This window comes from Meleagris gallopavo, chromosome 5 (genome assembly GCF_000146605.3).
Source record: "Meleagris gallopavo isolate NT-WF06-2002-E0010 breed Aviagen turkey brand Nicholas breeding stock chromosome 5, Turkey_5.1, whole genome shotgun sequence".
Classification (NCBI taxonomy): Eukaryota; Metazoa; Chordata; class Aves; order Galliformes; family Phasianidae; genus Meleagris; species Meleagris gallopavo.
In genome coordinates this window covers 33,352,395-33,365,960 of record NC_015015.2, presented here as the reverse complement: position 1 = coordinate 33,365,960, position 13,566 = coordinate 33,352,395, and the positions used below count along the sequence as shown (strand labels likewise).

Sequence of the window (13,566 nt, the reverse complement as noted above, 5' to 3'; positions counted from 1 at the left end):
AAAAAAAATCAGGCTGACTTTTGCATTGGAACTTGCTTAAAAACAAGCTCAAAATTATTTTCAATTCAATATTGCTATACTTTTTCAGTCATTTAATTCCAGTTTATATTTCTTGAAGGAAAAGCTGCTAAAGAAGCTGAAGCAAATCTGAGAAGGCAGCGACGTCTGGTCCGTTCTCAAGTTTTGAAATACATGGTTCCAGGAGCTCGAGTAATCAGAGGAATTGATTGGAAGTGGAGAGATCAGGATGGAAGCCCACAGGGTGAAGGCACTGTTACAGGAGAATTGCACAACGGTGAGTACAGATTGTCTGAATTTGTAAATCTCTGTAGCATGACTATTTGATATTTTATTTGCTATCTGTATGTGGAATTGGTAACATCATAGTATTTCTACTCTAGCGTTCTGAGGAAGTTGATAATTTTGGGGAGGAGGTAGCTAAGTACTGGAACAGTAGTGGTCCATTTGTAAATTCTGTATTAATGCACAGTAAAGAAATCATTGTTGTAAATGAGATTTTCAGACCTTTAGTTTTTTTGTTGTTTGTTTGTTTGTTGTTTGTTTTGTTTTTGTTTTTGTTTTTGTTATTATATTGACATTCATTACAACAAAATAAAAATATGCCAGGTTGGTTGATGCTTACTGATTAATCTACCTTTGTGGCTGCAAAATCTATATTTACGTTCTTCATTTCTTCTAGCTTAGCATTTGCAGTATTTTTCTTCACTTTTGTTGTGTTCTGTACCTTTCCTACCTTGCTAGCTTCATTGGGATTGAGTTGTTATTTTCTTGATTTAAAAAAATGAAATTAATGAGGGATCAAAATTGGAACCTGCATCAGCCAGGGGAGTCATTGCTCAAGAGGATGAGATATTGAAAGATCAACAGAAGGGGCTGTGTGTATTTTCCCAGTTTCCCCCACCTCTACCCCTATTTTGGTGTACATAAGACTGACTTTGTTTCTGAAACATTTTAAGTTGTTCTTAGTCAGATTTTTAGTTGTCATTTCTTAAAAATTTGAGTAGTGTCCAAGGTACAGTCATCTGAAATGTTTTGAAAAATTGAATCTTTTTAAAGCCATTCAGTGTAGCCTGTAGGGAACCATCCTATCATCCAGATTTATAGCTACACTCTTACTTTTTTTTTTATTTAAGATGTTAAATCTAATTTGTGAATAGTATATTACTAAGTTAATATTTTTTTTTCCTACATTCTGGTAAACTTTTTCCATTTAAGCATAGGTGACATGGAGGTTCATTTGTGAAATGATGCCAAAGTGTGAAAAATCTGTCAGCCTACTATATTAGTCCTGCCACAGTTGTCTTGCAAATAGAGTTTAGAAATTAATATCCCATTGGCTTTTCTGCAATTATTAACATGTTTAAACAAATCTGGAGTTGTTTGTGGGCCATAATAATGAAGTGACAGGACTAAAAGGAACAAACACATACTACATATTTTAAAAAATAGCACAGATTTTGAACTGTCTGTGATGAATATTATAGAAGGAACTGTACAAAAAAGGAACAGTAATTTAATTGTGCTTTTTCAGAATGCCTAATCCAGATACACATAAAGAGGAAAAATCATACTGTTTAACTGTGTGAAACTTTTTTTGTGTTTGGTAAGAAAGACCACTAAAATGTAGAAAGATACTTAAGCTTTTCTTTGGCAAGTTGGCCTCTCAGAGCTTCAGTGGTGTGAAACTACTGAGATGTAGGTCGTGTAGCTGAAGTGAAAAAGAAAAATGTGATACAAGCCTGCTCGCATGGGGATGAGATGTGTTCTTCTGTGGAAGCTTTATCCGTTTTTTTAAATGTTCTTCCTTTGGGGTGATATTTCTAAACAGAAAAATGCCTGTGATCTTCTATTTCAGTCTAAAGTGATGATGGAATAGATTAGAATAGCGGCATAACATTTGGTAAAGTTAATGCACAATAAGAGAAACTTGAAAGAAGTGTTTTAGATGACAGAGATTATAGTAGGTATCAGACAAGTAAAAAGATTTTTTTTTTCCCCCATTTCTATTCTAGTTAGCTAAATTTTACATGTTATCCTTATCATTACAGCTTTAATATGTTTAATTTACAACATTTAATGAAGGAGTTAAAGAGGAACAGCATCTCTTTTTAGTGCTGTTTTGATCCCAGTATAATGTTTTAACTCTCTGAAAAGAATTCCTCTTGCAAGCCTGAAATAAGCAGTCCTTATCTGCTCTGAGACTTTTCCTGTGAGTAAGAAATGCCTGAGTTTCTAAATTATTGAGCCAAAAAGCTGTTGTATCATTAAACTCCTGCGTTCACTATATGGGGAAAAAAGTATCAAATCTGAAAGTAGCCAATTTAATAAAATGCTCGTATATCAAGTATTGAACAAAGAAAAACATAAACTATTCATACAGCAATTACAGATTCTTACCAGATATTAATCAAGTTACTGATATTTTTTCTGATGTTAGAGAATCTAATAAGAAAAATTTGAGAGATCCTAGTAGGTCAGGTTCATTCCTGAAGCGAACTTTGCTTTTGGCTGGATTCTGGGATCCTGAAGATAGAAGCTGATCATGCTTGCTGCCTTAATTTTCACAATACATTGCCAAATTGCATAACTATTCTTCCTTTTTAATTGGCTTTAAGGGTTATTCAGTAATTTTATCAATTCAGATGTGTAGCCCTTATGAGAGGAGCTGATCCCACATTGTGGAGCTACTGTCTGACGCTCCTGTCTGCTTTCTGCTGGATCTCACAAACTCCTGTCCCTTTCCAGGCTGGATTGATGTCACCTGGGATGCTGGTGGCTCTAACTCTTACCGTATGGGCGCAGAAGGAAAGTTTGACCTCAAGCTTGCACCAGGGTACGACCCTGATTCAGCGGCATCACCCAAACCTGTTTCATCCACTGTTTCAGGCACAACGCAGTCATGGAGCAGCTTGGTGAAAAACAACTGTCCAGACAAGACGACTGCTGCTGCAGGCTCCTCAAGTAGAAAAGGAAGCAGCAGTTCTGTGTGTAGCGTGGCCAGTAGCAGCGACATCAGCTTGGGTTCGACCAAAATGGAGCGGAGATCAGAAAGTGTAATGGAGCAAAATATAGTTTCAGGCACTGACGTCCATGAACCAATTGTTGTTCTGTCTTCCGCTGATAATGTACCTCAGGCTGAAGTAGGGTCATCTTCCAGTGCAAGCACCAGCACCTTAACAGCGGACATGGGAAATGAAAATACAGAAAGAAAGTTAGGTCCTGATAATTCGATACGTACTCCTGGGGAGTCCAGTGCTATCTCCATGGGAATTGTTAGTGTAAGCTCTCCTGATGTTAGTTCAGTTTCTGAACTGACTAATAAAGAAGCAGCATCCCAACGACCTCTAAGCTCCTCAGCAAGTAACAGACTTTCAGTTAGCTCTCTATTGGCTGCTGGGGCACCAATGAGCTCTAGTGCAAGCGTTCCTAATTTATCATCTCGAGAAACTTCGAGCCTGGAGTCTTTTGTACGAAGAGTGGCAAACATAGCGCGTACCAATGCCACAAACAACATGAATTTAAGCCGAAGCAGCAGTGATAACAATACTAATACTCTGGGAAGAAATGTCATGAGTACTGCAAGTAAGTAAGAAATATTTACTTTTGTATTTTAAGTTTTTGTTGTTTCTTTTGTTTTCTGTGAAGGAATTTGAATTGTGTTGGCCTAATAGAAATACATAGAGAGCAGCCTTGTTCTTGCGCGAGTTTACAGAACTGAGGAAGAGCTCACAAGGTTGTAGGTAATGGGAGAGTGTTCTGTGGCCCCTTGATATCAGATTGCACTGTGGTATCATCAAATGTAAAATAATTGGAATTTGAAGTTTATTTCATGATGAAGAACAAAAAGAGTGGCAGTGATAGCTCATGTGGGATATTCTTTCTGTCCCATCTGTTCTGTAGAATTTGTATATTCAAATTCTCTCTTCCTGTTTCTGTTATTTGATTTTTATCACTAACCTGAGCAAATGCAGGTTTTTCATGTTTCATTTAAAATTCTTTCATTTCAAATTCATTTCCAGTTATTTGTCTAAACTCAGGAATGAAGAGCAGAGTAGAAAGAAAAAGTGATGAAATTGTTGTAATTCCCTGTTATGAAGTACGCTGGTCATCTACTGTTCATTAATACTGTCCATGTCGTCTAAAAAATGCCTTGTCATGAAGCCTTAGATTTAGCAAATCTCTTAGGCATGTTAATTTTACAGATATATGTAGTTAATGTCATTTTAAATAGGATTATGTACACGCTTCAACTTTTTCGTGTTCTGACTCAGATTATATGTGGGATTAACATATTAGCAGATAAACTATAAATTTATTATGAGTTCACTCTTCTGAATTTTAAGAACACTCCCATCTGAGATGCTATTTAACCAGTTTTTATATTAGGTATGATGTTCAGTGTCTCGTGAGTTAGGAGAGTTAGATGAGTTAGGAGAAGTAAAATTACCTAACCACAAGAAAGCACTCTGTATTTCCTGGTCAAGATTTTATGCTTTCCTAAAATTTCTGTGTTATTTTCTTTTAGTGGTTTTTAAAATGTTGATAGTGGGTGTTGGTTTTTTTTTTTTTTTTTTTAACTTGAGGGAGGATTTTAAAATGCATCTATACATTTATATTATGATACTGGGAGAGAAAAAGACTTGTTGCCTGCATTAAACATGTAAATAGCAAAAAAAAACAAAAAAAAACAAGTTAGATTGTCAGTTATTTTAGGCAGATTCTCAGTGCCTCTAATTCTGAAATAGTTATGTGATTAATAGCATATTGGTCAGATTTCAAGCATGTTTGGTATAATGACCATGTTAAAGTTGGAAGTAAGTACAGTTTGGGGTTTGTTTGTTTGTTTGTTTTTCAGTATTCTTAACATTAAAATAAATCAAAACTTCTAAACTACCCTTCATGTAGGAATTATCTACAAATAGAAACTGTAAATCAGAACTTGTGTCCCACAAAGATTAGATTCTAAATTTGAGCAATCTCACCAAAGTTATATTGGTGCTTTGTAAAAAGCTCAGGTTAAAAATCAGATGAGCAAATTCAAATGTGTTACAAATCATGATTTGTGATTTAAATCTCTTTGGATTTGCTGTAGTAATTGCATTTGGAAACATTGACATTTGTCAGGAGTTAAATGGTAGTCAACTTCTTGTTCTTGAGATCCTAGCAAATGAAATATTGACGGTGGCTTCTTAAGTTTCTCTTGCTTATAAGAGCAGGGAATTTACTGTTATTAATTACAATGGATGAAAGATGTGTATACTGAGCAAATGACTGTCAAGTTCTTAACATCAATGAAAAAAAACATTCCATGCTTTCTTGTTTACACAGATGTGTATATGGTTTGATAACTTACTAAATCTAAATTTTGCTCCTTTCTGCCCACATATAGAACAAAAAAAATCAAGTGCAATACCTGCCTTTGCTGATTTTAGTTTGCATTTTTAAATTTTATTTACATATTTGTGTTCTTACAACAGTATTTGACAAAACAACAAAAATATGATGTTTGTTTTTATCGAAAAGCTATCAAATGCTCTTGAGGGAAGAGTTCTGGCTTGCACTGTACTGTCTTTCAACAGTAGTAATCTTTGCGAACATCGGTAGTCTGAAATTATACTTTTATTTTAGTTTTAGTTATTAGCAACACTTCAGTTTAGATAAGTTGCAATAACAAAAATGTTTACTTTTGAAACTGTAGAACTCATATTTGATAAATTTTAGAAAAAAAAGGCAGAAAAAAAGTACACATTAAGTTTAAGTATAGATGACCCCTCAGATTTTCATATGCAAACATGTGATTCACCATCTGTGTTTGCAGATAAGAATGCAAGAAAATGTTCTTAAGATTGGTGTATAAATACATAATTATGCATAAGATTAATTTCTACTGTTTCAGATCTGTACAGTATCTGAAATTCTTTCTATTGAGTTTATGGTGAATAGAATTTTGTTTTAATCGTTAACCTAAAATGCATTTACTATGTTATATTTGAATGTGCAGTAAGCTAACTTATTAGTTGTTGCTTGTTTAATATGAATCATCCAACATGAATTACTAAATTCTGTTTCTCACAGTACTGCTAGTTCATCATGAATATATGCACTAAGAATTATGTGAAAGATAACAAGTCAGAGTTGCTTTAAGAATGTAAAGGAAAATGCAAAAAAGGTTTCGCATTTGTCATATGTTCTGTTCTTAATTCATTTGTATCTAGTTAAATTCTTTTCTTTGTATAATTTCATTGATGTTAGATGTTTAAATAAGATGTAAGGCTTTAACCAATATATTGGAGTAACAGATTTCAGGAATACTTTTCTTATGTTCATGTAATTTCAGATTTACAGTGGGGATTTGGGGATTTATTTAATAATTTTATTTGTTTTAACACAAGAGAATCTGTACACAAGAGAATATGCTCAGATATGAGCATCTGCATTGTAGCATGCACTTCTGCACTGGGAATCTCTTCCCACTAAGTCTGTTATTCTTAATTGTAAAATACCACATCAGATAATTTTTCAGTCCAAAATATATTTTTCAACACAGGACTCATGCTTGTAAATTGTGCTCTTCAAGTCATCAAATCATTTATTTTATCTTACCATATCTTTATCTATAGCGTCTCCTCTTATGGGTGCCCAAAGTTTTCCTAATCTGACTACAACTGGTACCACATCAACAGTGACCATGTCTACATCCAGTGTTACTAGCAGCAGCAATGTAGCTACAGCAACTACAGTTTTATCTGTTGGTCAGTCGCTTAGTAATACTCTAACTACTAGCCTAACATCAACATCTAGTGAGAGCGATACAGGGCAGGAGGCAGAATATTCTTTATATGGTAAGTTTCATTTTTAAATGAATGTAAACAGACTTCCCATTAATGATTTTTCCATTCTTCCCATCGTTATGATTGTATTTTCTTGTGTTTAGTATTTGGAAGTTGAGTTATTCATGTGCTAGTTTTGTAAAGCAGTACTTGAGTACTTTGTTAGCATTGTATTACTTATGATTTCAGGTCATTAATTCAGTAATTTCTGTATCAAAGTGATGATTATTTATAGTATGGTTTATTTTGGGCACTTTATCTTAATCAAATGTTTTGGTTTTTAATGCAGTATGCATGTAAGCCTCTACTTAAAATCACAGTGTTTTTTCTCATTTAACATGCTACATGCTCGTACATTCTAGTATTCACTGAAAAATATCCAACCGTTAGACATGCTGTACACTAAAAATTGTGTATGAAGTACCAAGTGTCTCCAGTCCATAGAAATTGCAAGAAATTGGAAAGAACACAGAAATGAAATTGATGCAAAGAATAGAATTGTGATTTGAGGAACAAAATTCAAAGTCGTATGGAATTTATATGCTAAATTCAGGCATTCGGATGGAAGTTGTTTGTAGGATATGAATTATGTGAAAGAGGATTGTAGTTTACTAGGCTGAATGATAAAATCGAGGAATTAAGTTGATGAAGTCAAGAAAAACTTGAACTAGATGCAGGAAAGTATTTCTAATGCGAAGCTCATTGGATTGAGAGAGATTATTGGAAGAAGAGACACAAATTGTGTAAAAACTTGGTTAAATAAGCAATTAGAAATTGTGTTTTTTGTTGCTTATCATGAAGTCTGTTCTGGCTGTTCAAATTAGCGCCAGATTAGCAGGGCATTGGAATTGAGCCACTTGGAATTGGGTAAGATATCTACATATACCATCTCCATTTATTCTTTTAAGTGTCAATATTTTGATCAGGCTACAAGTCTTAAAATAGAAACAACTGAGCAATTATTTTCAGAAGTTACACTGGAGTTTCTGTTGGGGACTTAACAACAATTCAAAGGGTATTTGGACCGTTTATTTGTATATAGAAAAATGCAGTATTTCCCTATCATAGTTTGTCTTGGATCACTGTGAATTTCTTTTCTTTTTTTTGTTTATCTGGGGGAAATCCTGGTTTTTAAGTGTTAGTACTAGGTGGGTGAAATTGATCTTTGTATTAGCTTCAGCTTTTAGTTCAAGAAATTCAGTAACAACTAAATCTTCAAAAATATTGCTCTTAAAATGTCCCTTCCAGTATAATTTGAGATGTAACCACATATTCGTTGTGGAAATTATGTCATTAACCTGCTTTTAAAACAAAATACAGAATCAGACAAAATAAACTGGTGTACTAATTTTTACAGTATTCATAATTTAAAATGAATGGAATTATAACATGTCTGATAAAAGCAAATGAAAAACAGCAATTTCTGGTTATTCTTAATTACACTATATTATAGGCTTCATTTTTTAGATATACTATATCAGCTGTGGTTTAATTCTCTCTTTTTGTTTGTGAGAATTGTTTTTTCAGTCTTCTCAATGTTGAAGTTTTTACATTTTCATAATTTGTCTTTAAGAGATTTTTTTATTATTATTATTATTTTGCAAATAAATATATAAATATATATGTTATAGATTTTCTGGATAGCTGTCGAGCTAGTACTCTGTTGGCAGAGTTAGATGATGATGAGGATCTACCTGAACCAGATGAAGAAGATGATGAAAATGAAGACGACAACCAAGAAGATCAAGAATATGAGGAAGTTATGGTAAAGTGCAGTTATCTACCTTATCTATGCTAACAGATGCATTAAAAATCTAGATATTTTTGGTAAATGGAGTCTTAGCTAGATACTCTTTAGCATCCCTTTCAACTCCAATCATTCTGATTCTAATTAAAATATATGCATTCAGTTTTAGGACTACTAAATTGGAGAATTGCTTAAGAATCTCTTTCTTTACTGTATAGCTGACTGAGCACTGACACATTGCCTGGAGAAGTAGTGAAGTCTACCTCCTTACGTTTCTTCAGAGACCTCAGATACACATGATCTTGGGCCACCTGTACTGGGTGACCCTGCTCATCCAGCAGGAGTCAGAGGTCCCTTCCAGCCTCTGCCATTCTTTGACTCTTTGATTATGAGTACCAATCCATTAAGGCTCTAAATGAAATGCCAGAGATAAAATCAGCTTATACTTCTCTAGCACTGCAAACAGAATACCTCTTCCAGAAGGCAGTTCATTGTGCCTTTTTCCTGTTCTTGTGTATATCCTGAGTATGAACAAAAGCTGTTTTCTTACGCATTTGCATGGGTACAGTAAAATTGTGAGGCCTTGTTGGAAAGGATAGCGAAGTGGGCAGTCCCCTTCCTGTGCAAATTTGATGAATTGTACCACCTTCAACATTTCTTCAAGAGAAAAATGTTTTTGAACATCAGCACACTCTGAGATGTTGTAGGTCAGAACTGACATCTTAAAAAGCATCCTCGAAACAAGTTGACAGCAGAAGTGATAGATCACCATTTCACTGGCTGATGAAATGGTGTAACTTTGTGGATGGGCTCCTGTGTTGTTTTTTTTTAGTGATGCAGTTTGAGTATGTGTTTACCTGTAGGCCTCTGTGAAGCAAATTTTAATAATTAAGTCTGGTAGGTGGAATATCTAGAAAGAATAAGAAAAGCAGGAAATTAGTCTCACAGATCTTGCCTATATTATAATGAATTCTGGTGCTTTATTTAGTTATGCTGTGTTATGATGAATGCTTGGTCTTCTATCACCATTGAAGTTGATCTGAATGAGTACTGAAAGAGGAAAAATATAGGCCTTCACTAATGTTAGTTTAATACTTGCTGCACAAACGTAAATATTTATGAAACTACAGAAACTTCCACTTCTTAATATGCTGAAATTGTAAGCATAATTGTCGATCACTTTGCAGAGTTGTTTAAATTAAGTTGGTATTTTTTCATGGGGAGAAGTAGAAATGATAAGTTAGACTTCGTTTAAGATTCCAAGAACCAGATCTGCAAATGAAAATTTTCCTTTCTTGGGTTCTCTTTCATATACTACGTCATTCTTCTCAGTGAATAGCTGAACAGATTAAAGGCTTGTTTTAGAAAGGTCATAAGTAGTTAATATTTGCAAAGGCTTGTTGAAAATCAGATTTCTTCCTGCCATAATAGTTACAGTACTTTGGTATATGATTTCATCAATGGATAAAATGCATGCATATTATAGAGCAATGTATTTATATATTTACAAAAAACCCTACTGTATTCAGAAAAGTTAATGCATTTATTTTGACAGTATTGATTTGAGTCTTTGATACGCCAAAGTTTGTGCAATACACAAAACGTTTACACCAAATTTGCTGACCTACATGATGGTAAATTTTCCTATGTCATTTTGATGCTTGACAAAAATTTTCATTCTTTCGAGAAATTGTGAAGTTACCTATTCTAAATTTAGCCTATCAGTGCAAGTTTCTATATGTTGGTGGTTTTGCTTAGTTCTTTTGATTCCTGCTTGACCAATTAAATAGCTGGCACTTAACAGTGTTACTTCTTTTTTTTTTTATATCTTTTGTCATCTTTGTTACTGCTGCATTCCGTGACTAATTTTTATGTTTTTGATGAAAGTATCTCTGTTACAGAATTTTTATTATTACAATTCCTTTTTACTTCCTTTATTTTAGGAAGAAGAGGAGTATGAGACCAAAGGGGGTCGTAGAAGAACATGGGATGATGATTATGTATTGAAACGGCAATTTTCTGCTCTGGTTCCTGCTTTTGATCCAAGACCTGGTCGAACAAATGTTCAGCAAACAACTGATTTAGAAATCCCTCCACCGGGTATGTTGACAAGGTGTATTTTGTGATATGTAATCAGGCTTTATAAGGCCCTTTGGGCTCCGGGGATCCTATCACTATTAGCCAGTACAACATGCTTTTGTGTCTGTGTGGCTTTTTATTGTTTGAATGTGAGCTTCATTTGCTTCTGCATGTGCAAGCACTGAGAAAGAAGTAAATTAAGCACCGTGGAAAATAGTCACAGTCTTGAATCTAACTCACATTAGCGTTAGGTCTCTCGCTATGTCTCAGTCAACCTACAGGGAATAATCTCTGTATTGAGCTGCCTAGAGTAGCTTTGATTGGAGAGGTCTTGCTGAAGCATTCCAAAGCCTAAGTGATGGAAAAATTAGCAGTCACTGAGCAGTCTGTATTACAAGCAGCATAGCATAGGCTTGTTCCTTAGTTCATTCTTCTTCAGCTCTGTAGGCATAGTCAGTGTTCATTACAGAAAGGAGTGCATGTTTTTGGGCTTATGTGGAAATGAACCATTGTTGATTTTGGTGAACTGAAGAGTCAATACAAAAGGAAGTTACCATGTAAATAAATAATTAATGTCCTATAATTATGTTAAAGAGAATATTACTGACGTGTAAGAATCAATATGGATTTCAAAAACAGATTGTAACTTTACTCACATAGAGAAGTGGTATAATTATGGCACTTAGTAATAGCTCGTAGTTTTAATTCAGTACTTGCTAAACTTGCTGGCCTGCATGCAGGAAATCTTTACAGTTCCTTATTAAACTACTTTACTAATATTTAAGCCAGCTCATCATGTTTTATGTATTTTATGTTAACATCATGTCAAATGATTTTTCTTTTGCAGGTACGCCTCATTCAGAACTCTTGGAAGAGGTTGAGTGTATGCCTTCACCACGCTTAGCACTTACGTTGAAAGTTTCAGGTCTTGGAACAACTCGAGAAGTAGAACTGCCACTAACAAATTTTCGATCCACAATATTTTACTACGTACAGAAATTGTTACAGCTTTCCTGTAATGGCAATGTGAAATCTGACAAACTTAGACGTATTTGGGAGCCAACATACACGTAAGCTCACAAATTTGTTATTCTGCGAAGAGAACACTGTGTGACTGATTACGAGACAGAAGTAAAACAATGTTAAGATCTCTCCCTCCTCTGTAAGAAGCAATGCTAGAGTTAGATTTTTTTCCTTACATTTTTTGTTCAGATGTTCATATCAGTTTTGAAGGTAGTGCTATGACTACTTCAAAAATAATTAAAAAAAAAAAAATGGGAGGGATGTGAAGGGCAATAGGTTAGGATGCAGCACTGCTGCTGACTGGGAGCCATCTCACTGGAAAGTAGCTTGGAGAAAAGGGCATGAGTGTTCAGGTAGAGATAAAGTTGAACATGAGCCAGCTATGCACCCTTACAGCAAAGAAAAGTCATCAGCATCCTGGGCTTTGCTAGGAAGAACACTGGCACCAGTGTGAAGAAAGAAATATTTCCCCTCAGTGCTAGTGAGAGACTTCTAAGCTCCTGAGAGCCTATGAGAGATGTGGACCCAGAGCAAGTTATAGCAGAGGGCATCTGAGATACTTAGAAGGCTTAAAGGGCTTGAGAGCATGTACAACAGTACAAATGGAGTCCATTCCAAATTCAGCTATTCTCTCTATCCTAACTTGTCTTTACTTGATTTATGATAATAGGAATTCTAAAACTGTAATTGTGCATGTCTCATTTATCATACCAATATAATTTCTATCTAATTGGAAAATTAATGCATATGAAAGCAACAGCAATATGGTTGTTGCAGTTTTTTAACTTTGAATATTTTTTCAGTGTTTGTGTCCCAACTATTGTCTGTGGTGCCTTGTGTCAAAAGTAGTGTTTTGTATTTAAAAAAAAAAAAAACTAAAAATAGTAGAAATATTTGTAAATGTGCAAGTTTCCTAAATTTATACATACACAGTAAACTACCCTGAAATTTCAGGCTTCATTGAGCTCATGTAATGAAGATCCTAAAGCCATGTTGGGAAATTTGAACAATAAAGTGGCTTGTGTACTCAAACTTGACTTAAAGAAATGTAGCTATCTTGCAGAGCTTTTAATTTATTCACACTGTGAAAATTAATGCTTGTACTAGTTTAAGAGCTTTGGATGTTCTAGGAAGTGAAGTTTTTTTTTTATTATGCTATTTAAGTATCATTGTGTCTAACAACTCAGTGTGTAATTTCACAATTTTGAGGACATGCTTGTGAGTATGGAGTACTAATTCATTGTTTTAATATCTAGAATCATGTACAGAGAAATGAAGGATTCTGATAAAGAAAAAGAAAGTGGAAAAATGGTAAGACTTCCCTGCCTTTGTTTATGTTGTTGTGGCTGTTTAAACATCAGCAAAGTAAGTCTTATTGCAGTTTATGAAATGCTACATTAAAAAAACTAACAGTTTTCAATTAGCTAGAGGATTTGTGAGTATATTTGTTCATGCATGTTCTTTTCAAATATATAATGCATGGTGAAATCTTTAAGACTTTACAATCAGGAAAAACCAACACTTGGTGGTTCCTGTTGTAGGGTTGCTGGTCAGTAGAGCATGTGGAGCAGTACCTTGGCACTGATGAATTACCAAAGAATGACTTGATAACCTACCTGCAGAAGAATGCAGATTCAGCTTTCCTGCGCCACTGGAAATTAACCGGCACTAATAAAAGTATTAGGAAAAACAGAAATTGTTCCCAGCTCATAGCTGCATACAAGGTATATGTCTGCATCCAATCTTTTTATTCATGTATGGCTGTGTGCTTTGTTTTGAATATTCACAGGCCAATAGCAAGTTTGTGTTTTGCTTTTTTTTTTTTTGGTCTTCTGTTAAATATAGATGTGTTAAAGTGTGTTTGGA

At 34.4% G+C, this 13,566-nt stretch overlaps 1 protein-coding gene across 9 annotated transcripts in view; it reads left to right on the top strand.

Moving 5' to 3' along the window:
* The window catches only part of HECTD1 (HECT domain E3 ubiquitin protein ligase 1), a 55,369-nt gene that overhangs the window by 32,541 nt on the left and 9,262 nt on the right, over positions 1 to 13,566 (top strand). For 4 of the 9 annotated variants that reach the window (XM_010711649.3, XM_010711648.3, XM_010711647.3 and 1 more), the window contains exons 23-30: positions 119 to 295; positions 2,767 to 3,603; positions 6,642 to 6,863; positions 8,483 to 8,616; positions 10,542 to 10,698; positions 11,525 to 11,747; positions 12,957 to 13,011; positions 13,242 to 13,424. In XM_010711649.3, the coding sequence (XP_010709951.1) occupies positions 119 to 295; positions 2,767 to 3,603; positions 6,642 to 6,863; positions 8,483 to 8,616; positions 10,542 to 10,698; positions 11,525 to 11,747; positions 12,957 to 13,011; positions 13,242 to 13,424 (1,988 nt within the window). The remainder of the gene's footprint in view (positions 1 to 118; positions 296 to 2,766; positions 3,604 to 6,641; positions 6,864 to 8,482; positions 8,617 to 10,541; positions 10,699 to 11,524; positions 11,748 to 12,956; positions 13,012 to 13,241; positions 13,425 to 13,566) is intronic. The other 5 variants (XM_010711654.3, XM_010711651.3, XM_010711650.3 and 2 more) reach the window with 3 other exon arrangements.